The 19,561-nt window shown below is 34.5% G+C and overlaps 1 protein-coding gene across 1 annotated transcript; it reads right to left on the bottom strand.

The window, feature by feature from the left end:
* Positions 1-12,524: 12,524 nt before the first annotated feature.
* Positions 12,525-15,730, bottom strand: LOC145609736 (receptor-like protein EIX2). The gene is made up of 2 exons (XM_081665198.1): positions 14,769-15,730; positions 12,525-14,627 (listed from the first exon to the last, which is right to left on the bottom strand). The coding sequence occupies exons 1-2, from the start codon at positions 15,718-15,720 to the stop codon at positions 12,583-12,585; spliced, it is 2,997 nt and encodes a 998-aa protein (XP_081521324.1). The 5' UTR covers positions 15,721-15,730; the 3' UTR covers positions 12,525-12,582.
* Positions 15,731-19,561: the final 3,831 nt, after the last annotated feature.

The raw sequence follows: 19,561 nt of genomic DNA, 5'->3' as shown, positions 1-19,561 counted from the left end.
TGTCTCTCCAAATTGGAGACTGAGAGTTGTTAGGAATGCTATCAAATAAACCACAGTTCTTCAAATATTTATCATTGAAAATTTTCACCCAAAGCTTGTCAGGTGTTGTGAGAATATTCCAACCCAACTTAGCCATGAAAGCTAAGTTCCACTCTCTTAGTCTTCTTATGCCCAAACCCCCAATAGCAATAGGTTTGGTGATATGAGACCATTTAATTCTAGGAGAATAGTGGATATTATCTACTTTGTTCCAAAGAAATTTCCTGCATCTTTTATCAATGGCTGAAGTGACATAAACAGGCAAAATATTAGTCTGCATATGATAGACATGATATGAGTTAAGCACAGATCTAAGAAGAATTCTCAAACTTTAATTGAAATTTCTTATTAGATCTAAGAAGAATTCTAAAGATTATTTATTAATATGTAAATGACCATATATATACTATTATATAAATGAGCATTTACCAAAATAAAAATAAACATTTATAAATAAAAAACAAATCCACTACAAACTAAGGGTCTGTTCACATTTACTTAATTTCAGTTCAGTTCAGTGCATTTTAGCTCCAATCAGTTCAGTTCAGTTCCGTTAAGTTTAGCTACAATGTTAGTTTAGATGAACTACTACGAGAGGGGGGGTGAATAGTAGTAGGTTCCAATCGCGGAACTTAAGCGGAAATAAGCAATTAAAACGTAAAGAAAACTTAAAGCACACAACAAGTTTTACGAGGAAACCATCCAGTGCCTAACTGGAAGTAAAACCTCGGCCCTATTGGGACTTATAAACAAATTCCACTATAATAAGCAACTCTCCTAGTACAACCTATTACACAGACCTTTGCTTTGCAAGTTCCACCACGGACACTTGACTCTATGATAGGACACTTCCTACCAAACCTAAGACACTTCTCAGGACTCTTTTTCTCCCCTTACCCAGGACACTTCCTAGGTGACCCAAGACACTTCTCAGGTACCTTTCACTCACTGTGCACTCACAGCTACCACTCGAATTTTAGAGAATTCAAACTCATACACTTGTGTGAATTTAAGAGAATCCACAATCTCACCCCAAAACCAATTACAACTCAAAGACACTCTAACACATAAATGGAAAGCTACACATGAAACCCGAAATCAAAATGATAAAGCTTAAACCTTTGGCAAACTTACTCTTAAGCACTAAGTGGTTTTCACGCTTAAAACTCTCATTTTGCTAAGCTAAAATACTTCTATATTTATAGGAGTTTCTCAGCTTCTCAAACTAGGGTTTTCGCAAATAAGATAGATCAAACAGAAATCTGATCTTATCTTCTTTAAAACCGAAACTAAACAGATTTAATTTCGTTTTTCTGAAAACCAAATTTTATCAAATTCGTTTTTGTTAAAAGATAGAATTTTATGAAAAAGAAAAAACCAAGTTAAACCAGATTTTATAAGATAAAATCAATTAAGTACTTTTTCATAAATCTTATAATTATCTTTTACGAATTAATTAGCTTGCCAAGCTTTATCTGATTTCTAATAAGTTCCATGCATATCTATCATTTATATATGTACATCATCCTACGAAAACAAACTTATCTTTTACACAACTATAAGTTATGAAGTCCATCTTCTTCGGTTGATATCTTGATCTTTGTGTTGATCCTTGATTGTTGAGGCTTGCCCCAGCATTACACCAAAACCAGGTCGTTACAACCCGTTTGAAGTTCCTGTTGAGAAACTTCGGGAAGTTCCATTACTGGAACTCTTCTTCTGTTCTTTACTTGTCCTCATGGATCTTCTAAAGTTCCTTTGTTCCACTTCCTACTTCAGCCCTCTATGCTTACTGAACCTGCCAACATCACAACACTAGAAAATCCTTATTAAAAGGAAGTTTGCTCAATTCTTAGTATCATCATCAATACCTCATAAGGGTCAACAATTTCCCCCTTTTTGATGATGACAAACTGAGCAAACTTCTGAGGATGATAAGTAAAGAAACAGAAGGTTAATTTTTCATTTTTTAATTTTTTCTTTTTTTCATATAAGCAAAGCAAATATACAAAACAGAAGTAAATAACAGAATGAAAAGAAAACGAAAAACAAACGGAAAGCAAGGAAAAATATTTATAGAAGAGAAACCTTTGTTACTTACTCAACTGGAACTAGAACAACTTCAGCTTTCAAGTTTGCTCCTGCTTTTCCCCCTTTTGGCATCATCAAAAACTTGAATTTTCAAAGTTTTATTCATCTACTCACAGCCCCACAGGCAATTCATCGAATGTGGGAAGCTGGAAGCAACGCTGGCTAGCTCTTTAAGCTAGTACTTTCACACAAATTTTCCTGTTTATTCTCAACAATGCAAGCAAGTATAGACAAAGTTCCATAGCATTTAACAACACCAACCATCCAGAGTACTTAAAAATATTACAGACCAAGTTCCAAAATATTCAAAAGCAAATAAAGTTCAAAAACATCCATGAAAAACATAACATTGTTCCAAAAACCAACAGGAGATATATATCAAGCTAGGAAATGGCTAGGGTAGGCTACAGGGTTGGTCAGGCATCAAGCGCTTGTAAAATTTTCTCAAGGTCAGCTTTGTTGTCCTCTTGAGCTTTCTTCAGTTTTTCTTCAAGGCTTGAGATGGCTTTGTGGAATTCCTTGGCCTGAGCAGCGTCAGTCCTCTCCATAGCCTTCATCTTCCCTGCCAAGTCAAGGAGCTGCCCTTCAACCTGCATGAGTCTGTTAAATAAGTCAGCTACTAGCTCATCAGCTCCTCCATCACCTTCGCTCAACTCCAGAGGATCAGCAGCACTTGTCTTAGCCTGAGTTCCAACAGAGAGCCTTCTACTCTTTCTGACAGGAACTCTCACCTGTGAGTCCTCTTCCTTATCTTTCTTTTTCTGAGCAGCTTCATACGTCACACACTTCCCCCTCACTACAACAAGACTCAACCCTCTCAGAGTTGTTTCATTTATCACATTTTCTCCTTTTTCCCTCATATGCCCATAGAAATCCCTCAATTGCACACCTAAATCTTCAAACATAGAAGCAAGAATCGCAGCATATCCAACCTTTATTTCTTTTTCTATGCAATGCTCTAAGTGTTGGATCATAATTGCTGGGAATTTGATTTTAATTCTCTTAGACATGCAAAAGATTAGGGCCATATCTAAGTAGCACAATTCATTTTTCTTTTGAGTCCTCGGAACCAAGGACTTCTTTACCAAATTAAACAGCAATTTGTGCAACGGAGAGAGATCATTGTGATTCATCACACTAACACCCTTTTTACCACCTAAGTAGTTTATGATTTCAGTTTTAGTGTGCCCTGCTACTTTTACAGTCACAGCCCCTTTCATGTAAGTATCAAACCCCTAACATGGAACTTGCAGAATAGACCCTAGTCTAGCAGCATCAAACTCAACATCAACACCATTAACTTTGCTATAACACACACCATCCTCAAATTCACATTCCTTACAGAATTCATCCATAGCCAACGGATACAAGTAATTTTTAGCTTTAATAGTAAACATGAAATCCCAACCCTGAAACTTAAGCAGATCTAGAAACTCAAAATTCACCTTACTACACCATGCATCATCAATTCTATAGCCTACAATATACCTGTCAGCGAATTTACCCAATGCTTTCTCATCTTCTTCCCCCTCAGAATTATCTTTCTCTTCCTCAGGCTCCTCGTCCCTCGCCATCATGTCAATTTCAAGAATTTGATCTTCGAGCGACTTATCCGTCTTTTCGGCTTTCCTCTTCTTCCATAACCCAATTCGATCAAGAACGTTGGGTAAACTTCCAGTAGAGGAAGTTGCAGTGTCCTCAACGGCTTTTGGCTTGGTATTTTTTGGTTCTGAGGTGGTTTGAAGTATCACTACAGGAATTTCTTGGTTAATTGGTTGTGGGCTAGGTGATCTGGGAGGTGATTGCTCTTCTTGGTTCTTAGGGTTTTCTTCGGCCATGGTTGATTGTGGTTTAGCTGTAGAAATTTTGTGGTTGAGAGAGTTCAAGGGATTTAATTTGATGTGACTGTGAGTTAGTGGGGTTGGTTGGGTAGTATTTATAAGGGAGTAAATATTTGAAGCGGTGTATTGAAGTGGAAGAGATTAGTTTAGGAATAATGAATTTTATCTTGTTTTTGAAAACTAATCTGGATAGATGTTTTAAATAAGTGTTAATTGCACTAACCTCCAAGAATTTACCAACGGTGACATTCCCGTTATGTTTATCACACCAAATTTGTGATAGATGTTTTATTCTTCTAATAGATCTTGTTAATTGACAATGCCATATCTAGGAACTTCAGTTGCAATCAATTCAGCTTGATCATCCCAAGTTCCAGTCTCATGTTCTCAAAGCGTTCTCTGCTCAAAGGCTTAGTTAAAATATCAGCAATTTGATTATTAGATCAGTAGGACAAAATTCCAACTTAATATAGCCTTTTTCCACATTATCCTTTAAGAAGTGGTGTCTAATGTGGATATGCTTAACCTTAGAATGTTGCACTGGATCTTTAGATATACAGATAGCACTAGTATTATCACAATAAATTGGAACACAATCAAATTTTAAACCAAAATCACAAATTTGTTGTTTTATCCATAGCATTTGCGAACAACAAGCTGCAGCAGCTACATATTCAGCTTCTGCTGTGGACAAAGCAACTGTATTCTGTTTCTTGGAACCCCAAGAAACTAAACATGGTCCAAGAAATTGAGTCATACCTGATGTGCTCTTTCTATTCACTAAATCACCTGCATAGTCAGCATCTGTGTATCCAACTAAATCAATTGATTCATTCCTTGGATAGTAGAGACATAAATCATCAGTTCCTTTGAGGTACCTAAGTATCCTCTTAACTGCCTTGAGATGAGATTCCTTTGGATTGGCTTGGAACCTCGCACATAAGCCTACACTGAACGATATATCAGGTCTACTAGCAGTTAGATATAATAAGGAACCTATCATACCTCTATACATCTTCTGATCTATGCAAGTTCCAGCCGAGTCTTCATCCAGTCTGGTGTTAGTTCCCATAGATGTTCTTATAGTTTTGGAACTTTCCATCTTATATTTCTTTATGAGTTCCTTCACATACTTTTGTTGGTGAATCACTATTCCTTTCTCAGTTTGCTTAATTTGCAATCCAAGAAAGAAGTTTAGCTCACCCATCATGCTCATCTCTAACTCACCACTCATAAGGTCAGCAAAATACTTCACCAAAATTTCGTTAGTTGCACCAAAAATAATATCATCTACATATATTTGCACAACTAAAATGTCAGTTCCTTTAGATTTCAAAAACAAAGTTTTGTCTATTTTACCTCTTTTAAAATCATTATCTAATAGGAACTTGGACAATCTCTCATACCATGCCCTTGGTGCTTGTTTCAGCCCATAAAGAGCTTTATCAAGTTTATAGACATGATTTGAGAATTCTGGATCTTCAAATCCAGGAGGTTGTTCCACATAGACGTCCTCTTTTAATAGACCATTTAGAAATGCACATTTGACGTCCATCTGAAACAACTTAATCTCCATAAAAGCTGCAAAAGCAATAAGAATACGTATAGCTTCTAACCTGGCAACTGGAGCAAATGTCTCATCAAAGTCTATGCCTTCTTGTTGATTGTACCCCTTGACAACCAGTCTAGCCTTGTTTCTTACTATGATTCCATGTTCATCAAGCTTGTTTCTGAACACCCACTTTAGACCTATAACTTTTGATGTTCCGGTCTAGGAACTAGGTGCCACACTTTGTTTCTCTCGAATTCTCCTAGTTCAGCTTGCATGGCTATAATCCAATCTGCATCTTGTAAGGCTTCATCACAGTTCTTTGGTTCCAAAGTAGATAGGAACGAGAAAAATGCACAGAAGTTCCTTAGATGTGACCTGGTCTGAGTTCCTTTGGTTATGTCACTCATAATCATGTCCACTGGATGAGACTTTTGATGTTTCCAACGTTTAGGGGTAAAGTCTTTGATTGGATACAATTTTTCAGGTTCAGCATCATTGTTTCCTGTCTCTTGATTCAGTGGTTCCTGACTCTCAGGTTCAGGCTCAGGATGTTCCTCTTGTGGAACTTCTGTTTCAGTTGCAGTTTGGTTTTCAGCTACTGGGTTCTTGTTTTGCTGCTTCATGGATATTGTTGATTCCTCATTAGGGTCATGTCTTCTTACTAACCCTATCTCGAAATCATCATCATCCTGTACATCAATCACAAAATCAGTTTCATCAAAAATTATATGTACAGACTCTTCAACACACATTGTTCTTTTATTATAAACTCTGTAAGCTTTACTATTTGAGGCATATCCTAAGAATACAGCCTCATCACTTCTTTCATCAAAATTTCCCAAGTTTCTCTTTCCATTATTGTGTACAAAGCATCTGCAACCAAAAGATCTAAAATAAGAAATATTTGGTTTTCTTCCTTTAATTAGTTCATAAGGTGTTTTGTTGGTTATTGCCCTAATAGAAACTCTATTCAATATGTAACATGCTGTGTTCACTGCTTCTGCCCAGAAGTTCCTAGGCAGTCCACTGGAAATCAGCATAGTTCTTGCCATGTCTTCCAAGATTCTGTTTTTCCGTTCAACTACTCCATTTTGTTGTGGAGACTTGGGAGCAGAGAAGTTGTGGTCCATCCCATGTTCATCACAAAACTCATCAAATTTTGAGTTTTCGAACTCAGTTCCATGATCTGACCTTAGGTGAATCAGTTGATGACCTGTTCTTCTCTGTTCTTTCTTCACAAAGGCAACAAAGTGATCAAACGTATCATCCTTGCTTACAAGAAAGAAAACCCAGGTATATCTGGAAAAATCATCTACAATAACCATCACATACCTTTTTCCACTCCTGCTTTGTATCCTCATAGGACCACACAAATCCATATGGATAAGTTCCAATCGTTTTGTGGTGCTTACCATATTCTTAGATTTGAAAGATATTCGTGTCTGCTTACCTCTTACACATGCACTGCAGACTTTATCTTTTAGGAACTTGATGGATGGAAGTCCTTCCATAAGTTCTTTTTATCTAAGTTTATCAAGCAAATAAAAACTAGCATGGCCAAATCGTTTGTGCCATAATAAGGGATCATTCTCAATGACACTAAGACAAGTCAAACTACTACTTGGAACTTCATTGAGATCCACAATATATGTGTTCCCTTTTCTGGTTCCTTCAAGAATGATATTGTTAGTGTCATTGTTAATGATTCTACAAAGATTAGAAGTGAAGCTAACTGAGTTACTTTTATCACAAAATTGAGAAATACTTAACAAGTTGTGTTTAAGACCCTCGACTAAAAAGACATTTTCAATAGCATGGGAACTTGACCTTCCTACTTTACCTATAGCAATGATTTCACCTTTCTTATTATCACCAAAGGTCACAGTTCCACCATAGTAGGCATCCAGTGAGAGAAATTTAGATTTGTCTCCAGTCATGTGCTTAGAACAACCACTATCGAGGTACCAAGTGTTGTTCCCCCTCACTGGAACCTGCATGAAAACTAAGCGTTAGTTTCTGGAACCCAGGTTTCCTTGGGTTCCATTGTTTTGGAAGAAGATTCATATTTCTTCAACCATACCTGTTCAGCATGCTCAGTATTCTTAAGAGTATCTTTATTTCTTTTAGGACATGCAGCTTTAAGATGTCCTGTACTACCACAATAGTAACATAGCTTTTGACTAGGTAGATCCACATATTTCTTGTTTCTCCTAGACTTCTTCTTATAACATAGTCCTTCTTTATTCTTGTTATGAGTATTAGCTATCCAAGATGGAATTCCATTATTAATCACTTCTTTGTCTTTCCTGGCTCTAGCAAGTTCCTCCTCCAAGGTTTGATTTTTTATTTTAACTTCTTCCAAATCAGATTTTAATTTCTCAAAATTTGGAAGTTGGCTAGCAATAGGAACTTCAGAGTCAGGGGAGTCAATTCCAAGTTTCAGTTGAGCTAACTCTACATTCAACAGAATATTATCATGTTTCAGTTTTTCAACTTGTTCTTTTAGAAGGACATTTTTATCATATAAGTCAAAGAATCTAGTTTGTATGTCAGTTTTCATATTATCTACCTATTCACTATGTTCTTTGTGAATTTTTAAAGCTTTATCAGTTTGGAACTTCAACCTGATTAGTTCTTTACAATCATCTTGAAGTTCCAGAATAATGTCCATAAGATTTCCTTTATTTAAATGTTTGAGTTGTCTATAGTCATACCATACCTCAGATTCAAGTTCCTTCAGACGAGCTTCATCATCAGTTTTGGCCATTAAACATAAATTGGTTGTTTCTTCTAAGGATTCTCTTTCTGCTTCTTCTCCAGAATCAGAATTTCCCCATGCAGCCATCATGGCTTTTCTGACATCCTCTTTGGAGAACGATGATTTGTAATACTTGTTTGGCTCTTTCCCCTTGTACTTCGATTTCTCATCCTCCTTAGGTTGAGGACAGTCTCTGATGAGATGGTCCTTGGAACCACAACCGAAGCATTTGATCTCCCTGAACTTGGTTGTCCTCTCCTTTTCTTCTCTCCTCTCTTTCCCAGCATCCTCCTGAACCTTCGTACTAGCATGGCTGTCTCCATGTCATCATCTTCAGACTCACTTGATTCGTAAGCCTTTAGAGCAAGGCTTTTGTTCTTGGAACTTTCAGTGTTTGCTCCAAGATGAAGTTCATAAGTGAGCAGGGATCCATTGAGTTGTTCAAGGTTGAACTTGGCGAAATCCTTGGATTCCTGCAGAGCAGTGACCTTGGATCTCCACCTCTCATCTTGAGGAAGACTTTTAAGGACTTTCCTTACCTATTCATCAATGGGTATGGACCTGCCTAAAGATTCTAACTCATTGATAATGTTAGTAAATCTAGTGAACATATCCTGAATGGATTCTTTGTGTAGCATTTCAAATCTTTCATATTTTGACATTAATAAATCAATTTTGGAACGTTTAACTTCATTCGTTCCTTCATGTGTTACTTGTAGTAAATCCCAAATCTGCTTTGCAGACTTACAACCCATGATCCTATTGTGCTCATGAGGTCCTAGTCCACAATGCAAGATTTTCACAGCTTGAGCATTTAACTCAAATTTTTCATAATCTTCTTTATCAAATTCAGCTAGTGGTTTAGGGATTACCTCTTTGTTTGCATCGGTTTTTGTTACCTCGAAGTCATCGCTTTCAATGACTCTCCATACTTGGTAATTTTCAGCTTTGATGAATATCTCCATTCTATTCTTCCAGTATGAATAAAACTTGCCATTGAACATTGGTGGTCTTTGGGTAGAATACCCTTCTTCAAGTTTCTCGTGTGCATTCATCTCTTCAGGAACTTTACTCTACAAGGTTGCTTGTACTTTCGTGAGAACCTGCTCTGATACCAATTGTTAGTTTAGATGAACTACTACGAGAGGGGGGGGGTGAATAGTAGTAGGTTCCAATCGCGGAACTTAAGCGGAAATAAGCAATTAAAACGTAAAGAAAACTTAAAGCACACAACAAGTTTTACGAGGAAACCATCCAGTGCCTAACTGGAAGTAAAACCTCGGCCCTATTGGGACTTATAAACAAATTCCACTATAATAAGCAACTCTCCTAGTACAACCTATTACACAGACCTTTGCTTTGCAAGTTCCACCACGGACACTTGACTCTATGATAGGACACTTCCTACCAAACCTAAGACACTTCTCAGGACTCTTTTTCTCCCCTTACCCAGGACACTTCCTAGGTGACCCAAGACACTTCTCAGGTACCTTTCACTCACTGTGCACTCACAGCTACCACTCGAATTTTAGAGAATTCAAACTCATACACTTGTGTGAATTTAAGAGAATCCACAATCTCACCCCAAAACCAATTACAACTCAAAGACACTCTAACACATAAATGGAAAGCTACACATGAAACCCGAAATCAAAATGATAAAGCTTAAACCTTTGGCAAACTTACTCTTAAGCACTAAGTGGTTTTCACGCTTAAAACTCACATTTTGCTAAGCTAAAATACTTCTATATTTATAGGAGTTCCTCAGCTTCTCAAACTAGGGTTTTCGCAAATAAGATAGATCAAACAGAAATCTGATCTTATCTTCTTTAAAACCGAAACTAAACAGATTTAATTTCGTTTTTCTGAAAACCAAATTTTATCAAATTCGTTTTTGTTAAAAGATAGAATTTTATGAAAAAGATAAAACCAAGTTAAACCAGATTTTATAAGATAAAATCAATTAATTACTTTTTCATAAATCTTATAATTATCTTTTACGAATTAATTAGCTTGCCAAGCTTTATCTGATTTCTAATAAGTTCCATGCATATCTATCATTTATATATGTACATCATCCTACGAAAACAAACTTATCTTTTACACAACTATAAGTTATGAAGTCCATCTTCTTCGGTTGATATCTTGATCTTTGTGTTGATCCTTGATTGTTGAGGCTTGCCCCAGCATTACACCAAAACCAGGTCGTTACAACCCGTTTGAAGTTCCTGTTGAGAAACTTCGGGAAGTTCCATTACTGGAACTCTTCTTCTGTTCTTTACTTGTCCTCATGGATCTTCTAAAGTTCCTTTGTTCCAGTTCCTACTTCAGCCCTCTACGCTTACTGAACCTGCCAACATCACAACACTAGAAAATCCTTATTAAAAGGAAGTTTGCTCAATTCTTAGTATCATCATCAAAACCTCATAAGGGTCAACATACAATGAGTTCAGTTCAGTTCAGCTCCTAATTTCCTTCTCTCATAAAATGTTCATTTTTGCTTACTTAAGTTCAGTTCAGTTTAGCTCCAACAGTTTAGTTCAGTTCAGTTCAGCTCCATTAAGTCCAGTTCAATTCAGCTCAATTCAGTAAATGTGAACAAACCCTAAATTTACGTTTCTATAATTTTACGAAACAAATTAAATTGTGCATTAATTAAAATATATTTAGGCAATTGAACTTTAATTATAATTATTTGTCCAATAATTTTATAAAGCTAATATCACACGACACAAGTTAACTTAACTGAACTGAACTTATTAGAATTGAATATTTTATGAGCAAAGGAAATTAAGAATTGAACTAAAAATAAGCTGAAGTGAACCGGCCCTTAAATTTCATTTTATTGAAAAAATTAAATTGCTTTTTATATCATCCGCACTCGTAGGATTACTCGATCTTTACCTTAAACAAAAATTTTCCACTTTTTCATGATATTTAAATCATTTTCATGGGCTTAAAATGTTCATTTGCTTGCCCTAATTGTGTCACTTGTATAAACAAATGAAGCAAATTAAATGATGTAATTTGGCTCGAAAATAAATCATTTGCATCGAACAAATTTTATAAAGCGGCTTAAAACCCCAGACAATTCGACCAAACCCCCCAGAATTTTCGACCCCCCAAACCCCAGAAAATTTAAGCAACACCCCAAAAAAAACGACCAAAAAACAGATGAAATTCGATTAAAAACCCCCCAAAAACCCAGATAATTTGTTTCGGTTCTACATAGATTTTTGGAATTTTGACTCTATATTTACTGAAGTTCTGAACTCGATTTCAACTTGGTAAGAATGTAAGATCTCTTCTCTTTTCCTTACTGTTTTCATTCTACATAGGTTTTTTGGAGTTCAATTGTAAATAAACTTAGTTTAATTTTACTTGTTTTGTTGCATTTTTTGTACGAATTTTAGAATTACAAGCAGATTTTTTTAATAACAGGGGTTTTTGGGGTTCATCTTCAAATTTAGGTTTTGTCAATTGCAATATGTATTTCGCACATATTAAAGCAATTTTTTGGTTTGGTGAATTTGTGTAGTTGACTTCAACCAAGGTTGATTTCGCTTTTGCATTACTTAATTTTCGTGCATCTTGCTAATGCACTGTATATACTACTAGTAGTCTAGTAGCTGACATCAATATTGCTTTGATTACTAATTTTTTTTTTTTTTCACATCATGTTGTTAGTATGTTATCACCATGAAATTATGACCACTTTTGCTAAGACATCAACATTTACTTTTCAACTTTACTTTCAATGTCTTTTTACAAATTGCCTCACTTTCCTCTATCAAATGCAAGTGCTGCATAGGCTTTTACCAATTAGTTTAAAGCATCACCCACCTTAATTAAAAGCGCAAAGCAGAATAATTATAAAAGTAATTAGTCTTGGATTAGAAATATATTATTGTAATATTACCTGTTCTTACAAAATTTATGATCATTATTTTACAAAATTAATGATGTGATTAGACATGTCAAAAACTAATTTGATTTGAGAAATTGACATGAAGCAACAATGAATTATACTCGAAAAATGGGTGAACTCGTAACTAATTGCAACGGCCCTGGTATTCCATATAAATACCATTAGGAAAATAAAATACAATTATTACAACAACATATGCATAGAAAACCGAAGTTGAGAAACCCATTGCATGCATGTTTATAAAAAATTCCTTAAAGGATTTATTTAGCTATATTATTCTATCATGCATGTCTAGTTTCCTTAACAGAAAAAATAAAAATTACATTAAGGATAACTAGCAAACCTTTAGAAAGGATTGAACTACAGATGCACTTCACAGCCTCCTCCGAACCTTGGCAATGTGGACGAAAACCATGACATAGAGCTTGTCTTTCACATCATCAAAGAATCGGAAAAAAGCATGTCTCCAAGATCTTTTTAGCACCAATGTTCCGCAAACTCCCCAAAATCCTATAATAAATCCGAGCACTATGCTGATGTACAATCCTAGAAAAAAGTGATCATTGCTTTCACTTTCATCTTCATTTACTGGATTGCTGTCAGGTAGCTGATCCCATGGACATTGTGGAAGTGGCATTCCACAAAGTCCTGGGTTTCCTGCGTACGACGAAGTGTCAAAGGTTTGAAGTTGAGGCCCCTTTGGAATTTTCCCGGAAAATTGGTTGTTAGACAAATCCAAAGTACCAAGAGAATTCATATCAGCAAGGCTCGTAGGGATCTCACCAGAAAGATGGTTGTTTGACAAATCAAGTGCCTCCAAAGATGTTAAATGTCCGATTGCTGTAATGTTTCCTTGAAAATGATTTCTTGATAGATTTAAGGTGACAAGGCCAACCAAGAATGAAATTTCATAGGGAATTTCTCCTTCTAGCTTATTGTTTGATAAATGTATTACTCTAGCTAGTTTCAGTGCAGACTTTGTTAGACTTTGCTCCGTTTTTTTCCACATAAGTTTTTCAACATCGGTGTATTCATTTGATGAGTACCAGTAAGAGGATCTAGAAGTGTTGTGAATGATATCATAATCAAATTCCGGTATTAATTTTGTCCCATTTTGCATTGCTCTAAGATTGTTTATGCATTTTGGAATGGTACCAGTAAGTTGGTTGTCTGAAAGATCCAAATACTGGAGTAAGGATAGTTGACAAAGGCTTAAAGGTATACCTCCAACAAAATTGTTGCTTCTTAGGCTAAGAATTCGAAGATGACTCAAACTGTTTCCAATATCTAATGGTATATGCCCACCCAATGAATTACTACCAAGATTTAAAAAAACTAAAGAAGTGCAATTCATCAATGATCTCGGAATTTCATTTGAAAAGTTATTACCACTGAGGTGTAGTGACTCAAGCTTGTTCAAGTAACTGAAGGAGGCTGGTATAATACCAGAAAAGTTATTGTTTTCCAACTTTAGAAACAACAATTGATCAAAATTCATCCAACAATCTGGGAGTTCTCCAAACAAGAAGTTGTTTGAGAGCTCAAGATTTTGAAACTTCGTTTTTTGTTTAGGACACAAGAAAGGGATAGGGTCAGTAAACTTGTTGTTATTCAAGTAAATTGAAGTAGCATTTGATAGAAATGCTGGAATTTTCCCTTCAATGTTATTAAAGCTTATGTCCATCTCAATATCCCATTCATTATAAGGATCAATGGGAAGTAATTGTAAATCCGGAAGTGTACCATAAATCTTGTTGTGAGACAAATTTAGGAATTCTAGATTTGGTGGCAGAGTAATCCAAAAAGACTTTGGAATACTATCAGAAATTCCTGAACTAGAGATATCAAGAAAAGAATAATTGGTTTGCCTTAAAAGCCATTTTGGAAACATCGGTCCCAGTTTGAAGGATGTTAAAAGAATTCTATCAAGCTGAAACGGAGGAATCCAATCAGCATCGAGATTGAGCAACAATGCTGAATTATTTGACAAATCCAAGTTTTTCAATCTTGTAAGATTTGAGAAGTGATTGTTCAAAAGAGTACCTTTCAAAGAATTAGATGAAAGATACAAGGTCTCTAGCATAAACATATTTCCCAATCTCTGAGTGATTGTTCCATTCAATCGATTATCACGGAGATATAATTCTCGTAGTGAAGAAAAAGTATCAATTGTGTCTGGAATCGGACCCCAGATTTGGTTGTCATCCAGCCATAAAGTCAATAGAGATTTTTTTGTACATCCATTCAGTGTTTGGATTATGTTGGGGAGATCTTGGGTGAGATTATTTTGATACAACTCGAGTTCTTGTAAGTTACACAGATTACCAAGTGTATTCGACAAGAACAAGAAATTATTGGATGAGAGATCGAGATGTGTGAGAAGCTTCATGTTTGAAATGGTGACTGGAATTGGACTCTCTAACTGATTGGACCCGAGGTTGAGAAATGAAAGGAACTGCATGTTTCCAAAAGAAGCTGGAATTGTACCTTGTAATTTATTATAAGAGAGGTCTAGATGTGAAAGGGATTGCATATTTCCAATAAATGTTGGAAGTGTACCTTTAAAATTATTAATAGAGAGATCGAGGTATGAAAGAGCATGCATATTTTCAAAAACAGTGGGAATGAGTCCTTCAAATCCATTATAAGATAGATCAAGGTATGTAAGGTGAGTTTTAGTTCCACTCAAATTGAACAACCATTGGAAAACAGAAGAATCATTTAACTGATTATAATGGAAACTAACAACAGAAAGAGTATGTGACGAATTATTATATGAAAGTGGCTGTGGAACTGATGGGGAGAGTTGACAGTAATTCAAGTGAAGGACTCTTAAAAATGGGAAGTTGTTCATAATTTGGAGCCAATCTATGGCTTTACTAAGATCTATGAAATTCAGATCAATGTATGTCAAAAAAGTGAGGTGTGAAAGCCAAGACAAGCTTTTGACATGAAGAATGTCATTATCAGAAAGATCAAGAGAAGTTAAGCAAGAAAGATTTCCGAGCTGGTATGGAATTTCTCCACTAAAGCCAACGTTAGATAGATTAAGGTATTTCAAATTCACAAGGGAACCAACAAAAGCAGGGAAAGGTTGGTTTTGGAAATTATTGAGGCTCAGGTCCAAGTAACTCAAATACTTCAAATCAACAAGGGAAGAACTCACTTTACCTTGCAAACAACGATCCTTAAAATCATATGTTAAGATCCCACGTGGGTTGAGCTTAATGACATTACCAGTGCGGTTGCTGCATCGAATGCCATGCCATTGACAACAGTTTTTGTTGTCATCATCATCCACCCAAGACGACAACATCCGACAAAGATCGACTTGGATGGCCTCTTTGAATTGGAGCAAGGCTTCCCTCTCATGGTCCAAGCACATAATATTGTTGCTGCTAGTGGTGATACCATCAGCAAGACAACTCAAGTAATAGGATACAAAAATTAAAGAAAGGAAAAGGTAAAGTTGATTGGATCTTTTCATCGTACAATAATGCAAATTCATCATTGTGATACTACTTTTGGCAGGGGTTTATGAATCAAAGTGTTAAACATATGTACTATATATATAGATAAGATTGTGTTACTATTTTTAGTCAGGTCGTCCATATCTACAACTACAGGTCTCATCGCCCGAACACAATTTTCTTTTGTTTCATACACGATTTTTCTTTATTTATTTATTTATTTATTTATTTTAATTTTTATTAAAGCACCGCGTTTAGGTGTTATAATGATGTTTTTTAGCTTTCTTCTAATTTTTCTAGCTTTTATATTTCTCATGTAAAACATGCGGGGAACTCCGACACTCCGTAGTCCACTTGGTTGCTAGATAGAATACTAGAGATAATGTGGAACAAGTTTGTATGAGTTTTTTCCCCCAATACATTATTGCTTTGGCGGAAGTCGTTTTCTTTGATTATATAATATCTCCGGAAGATTATTCAATGGCTACATTAAAATTGTGACCATTGTATTACTTTTAATCTAGACCCTTTATTTTTTAGAGGACATCCTATCCATTTATTTATTAAACCATAACTTTTTTTAATCCAAAACAAAACTGCTTATACCAATTAATAAAAAAAAATCAATAAAACTCTATCAATTTATTTAATGATCGTATAATTGTTCCTCCATTGATGGAAGATTAAGAATTAATTTACACACATACACTCAGATAGTGTAAACATCAAGAATTCAAATTATGTGATGAAACAACATTAGATTGATTAACATAAGCATTAGATCAGATTACAGAAAATGGAAGCAAGGTATAGATGAAATGATCAATGGTGGAATTTTGACAGATATAATGTTTTAAATTTCTGCTGTGTAGGGTTACCTATGAAAACAATGAATTCATGGTAAGCAATGGAGTAATTTAATAATGTAATATGAGGATCCGAGTTTAGAAAGGAAGGGGGGTAAGAGCAACTCCAATGGTTGTAGCTACTAGCTAGGGACTTGCTTGTAATTTATAAAATTCCCTAGCTAATAGCTTAACCATTGGAGCTAAAAAATTAAATTAGCTTAGCTAAGCTAATTTGCTTAAGAAATAAACTTGCCAAAAAGATAGGTTGATACAATAATAAAATTAAATTTAAAAAGCTAATTAACAAATTGAGGCACTATTAAATCACAAGCAACTAGCTAACCATCGGAGCACAAATTAGCTACAAAAGAGATTAGCTTATAATCTTATGTGGCATAACAAGCTAATTTGTTAATTAGCTTACCATTTGAGTTGCTCTAATGCAGTTTTAATTTTTAATTTAAAGGTGTTTTTTTTTTTTTGTCAAGTCAACTGCCTCAACTCAATATGGATGACGTGGAATTAATATCAACAAGTGTACGGCCATCAGTTATAGTGGCCACAAAATTATTGTAGTCATTGGAAAATTGTCCTAATATCCCCTAACATTTTGACCAAAAAAAAATTAAAAAAAAAAATCACAAAAAGGAAAAATCCTAGATTGACTTTTAGAAGGTGCAAAAAAAATGAACGAAAATTACTATCTAATTTCTCGGTTTTAAATTAGTTGACACTTTTCTTTTATCACTTATGGGCCAATGCATAAATTTAACATGTACATGTCACTATTTATCAATAAGCAACCATTATATAAAGTTATTGATAATTTTTATATTTAATATTTATACTTTTTTTTGTTGGTTTGACATCAATCTAATTTAGTTCAATGTTATTTGCTTTATTCAACTTTAATTTAGTGTGAATACACTACTAAGGAAGGTAAATGAGTATACAGATACACTCCATGCTAAAAGAACCTTAAAAAGGTCATTATAAAGTTTTGGACTAACATTATAAACGAGTAATAGCTTTTTAAAAATTAGCCAACACTCATGCCCAAAATTTTCATTTACATGGTGGGAAACTGGGAATGTGGAGCACCACCACTCATACACCACCTGTTAGAAATATGAGATATCAGAATATATATATATATATATATATATATATATATATATATATATATATATATATATATATATATATATATATATATATACCCGCGTGTGTGATATATTTTCTATATATACATATATGATATATACAGAAAATATATCACACATATATTTTCTGATATCTCATATCTCTATCACCACCATTTGACTATTCATTGGAAACTAAAATTCATCTGCCATTAAAAAAGAAAAAAAGAAAAAGTTAGGGATCCGTTAATCTTCAAATAAACAAAAATCATTTATCTAAATATATTAACAAATTATCATAGTCAGCATAGTATTTTTGTAAATACATCAATATTTTTGAGACTCGTATGAAATAAAAGTTGTTAATTTATTTACAAAAATATCACTGAATAAATTTCTCCATCAACAAAATATACTTAATGTTGATGTCATTGAGTTCCAAAAGGACTACGGATCGAAAAAACTATCTGCAATTCTAACAACAGGTAGTTTGCACGAACTTATGTGATCAATTCTAATTGAAATAAATGGAGGAATCCAACCGACATCAAGATCAAGATTATGTTTGGATGTTCATCAATGAGAGTGAACATGATGGAGTTTATCGATCAAAATTATGTTTAATTTGGATTATGTTTAATTTGGATTATGTTTATGTAAATGGAGTTCTTGAACGCCACACAAAATACCAAGTGTATTCCGAAACTAGGACCGGATATTCGATGGCAGACCATCAAGATGTATGTCTAGAAGCTTTATGTTTGAAATTGTATTAGGTATCAGACTTTCGAATTGATTTTGCCATAGAGAAAGATATGCTAGAGATTTCATCATGTTCCCAAAATTAAAATTTGCAATGATACCTTAGCTTGCAAGAAATTATTAGAGAGGTCAAGATATGAAAGAGCATTCAAAATTTCCAAATAATACAATCGGAAGTTTAACTTTAAGTTTATTACTATGAACATCACGATGTGGAGACATATTGTTATATACACGCAGGTAGTGTACGGTGCATTTAAAGGCATTTTTTCTCATTTGGATGATCAGTGTTTACTTAATCATCATATAAAGAGAAAAGTTAATTTAAGGGTCAGTTCTGATTGACTGAAATGAACTGAACTTATTAGAGCTAAACTGAATATTTTATGAGAGAATTAAAATTTTGTTAAGAATTGAACTGAACTGAACTGAAAATAAGCTGAAGAGAACAGACCCTAATATTGAGTTAGTTGGCATGAGTGTGAATTCCACTCAAAATCGAGCATACATTGAAACAATATTGATGATAATGGTGAATCATTCATCAAACTATTTCAATAAATCCTAAGAATAGAAAGGGTGGTCAATGAATACTCCCTCCGTGTTTTAATAGGTGTAACACTTACCAAATCCGGTCGTGTTTTAATAAGTGCTACACCTCCTTTTATTGGCAAAAAGCTGCATTAAAATATCATATCTCTCTCCTCTCATGGTCCCCATCCAAACCCTCTACTAATTTTTTTAATTATATTTTTCCTCTCACATTAGTTCCTTTTCAATAAACTATTAACCCCACTATTTTTTTTACAACTTTTTAATACTCAAACTACCCACTTACCTCTTATTTTATTTAAGTCAATTAAAATGTCTAAAACTATGTGCCGGTCAAACCGTAACACTTAAAAAAACACAGAGGGAGTACCTTTTATTTATTGTTGTAATATATCTGGAAATTCTGGTTTTTCTAGTTTGGAAAATTTAGTAACCAAATTAAGAGTGTAAGGTCCCGTTCTCTTCACCTTATTTTTGCTGAACTGAAATTTTTTTTGACTGAAACAAAATTATATTTGCTGAACTTTAATTATTTTTACTGAACTTAAATTAATTTTGCTGAACTGAAATTATTTTTA

The sequence above is a fragment of the Chenopodium album genome, chromosome 23 (genome assembly GCF_948465745.1).
Source record: "Chenopodium album chromosome 23, dcCheAlbu1.1, whole genome shotgun sequence".
NCBI lineage: Eukaryota > Viridiplantae > Streptophyta > Magnoliopsida > Caryophyllales > Amaranthaceae > Chenopodium > Chenopodium album.
Note: the sequence above shows the minus strand (reverse complement) of the source record. Positions and strands in the feature narration are given on the sequence as shown.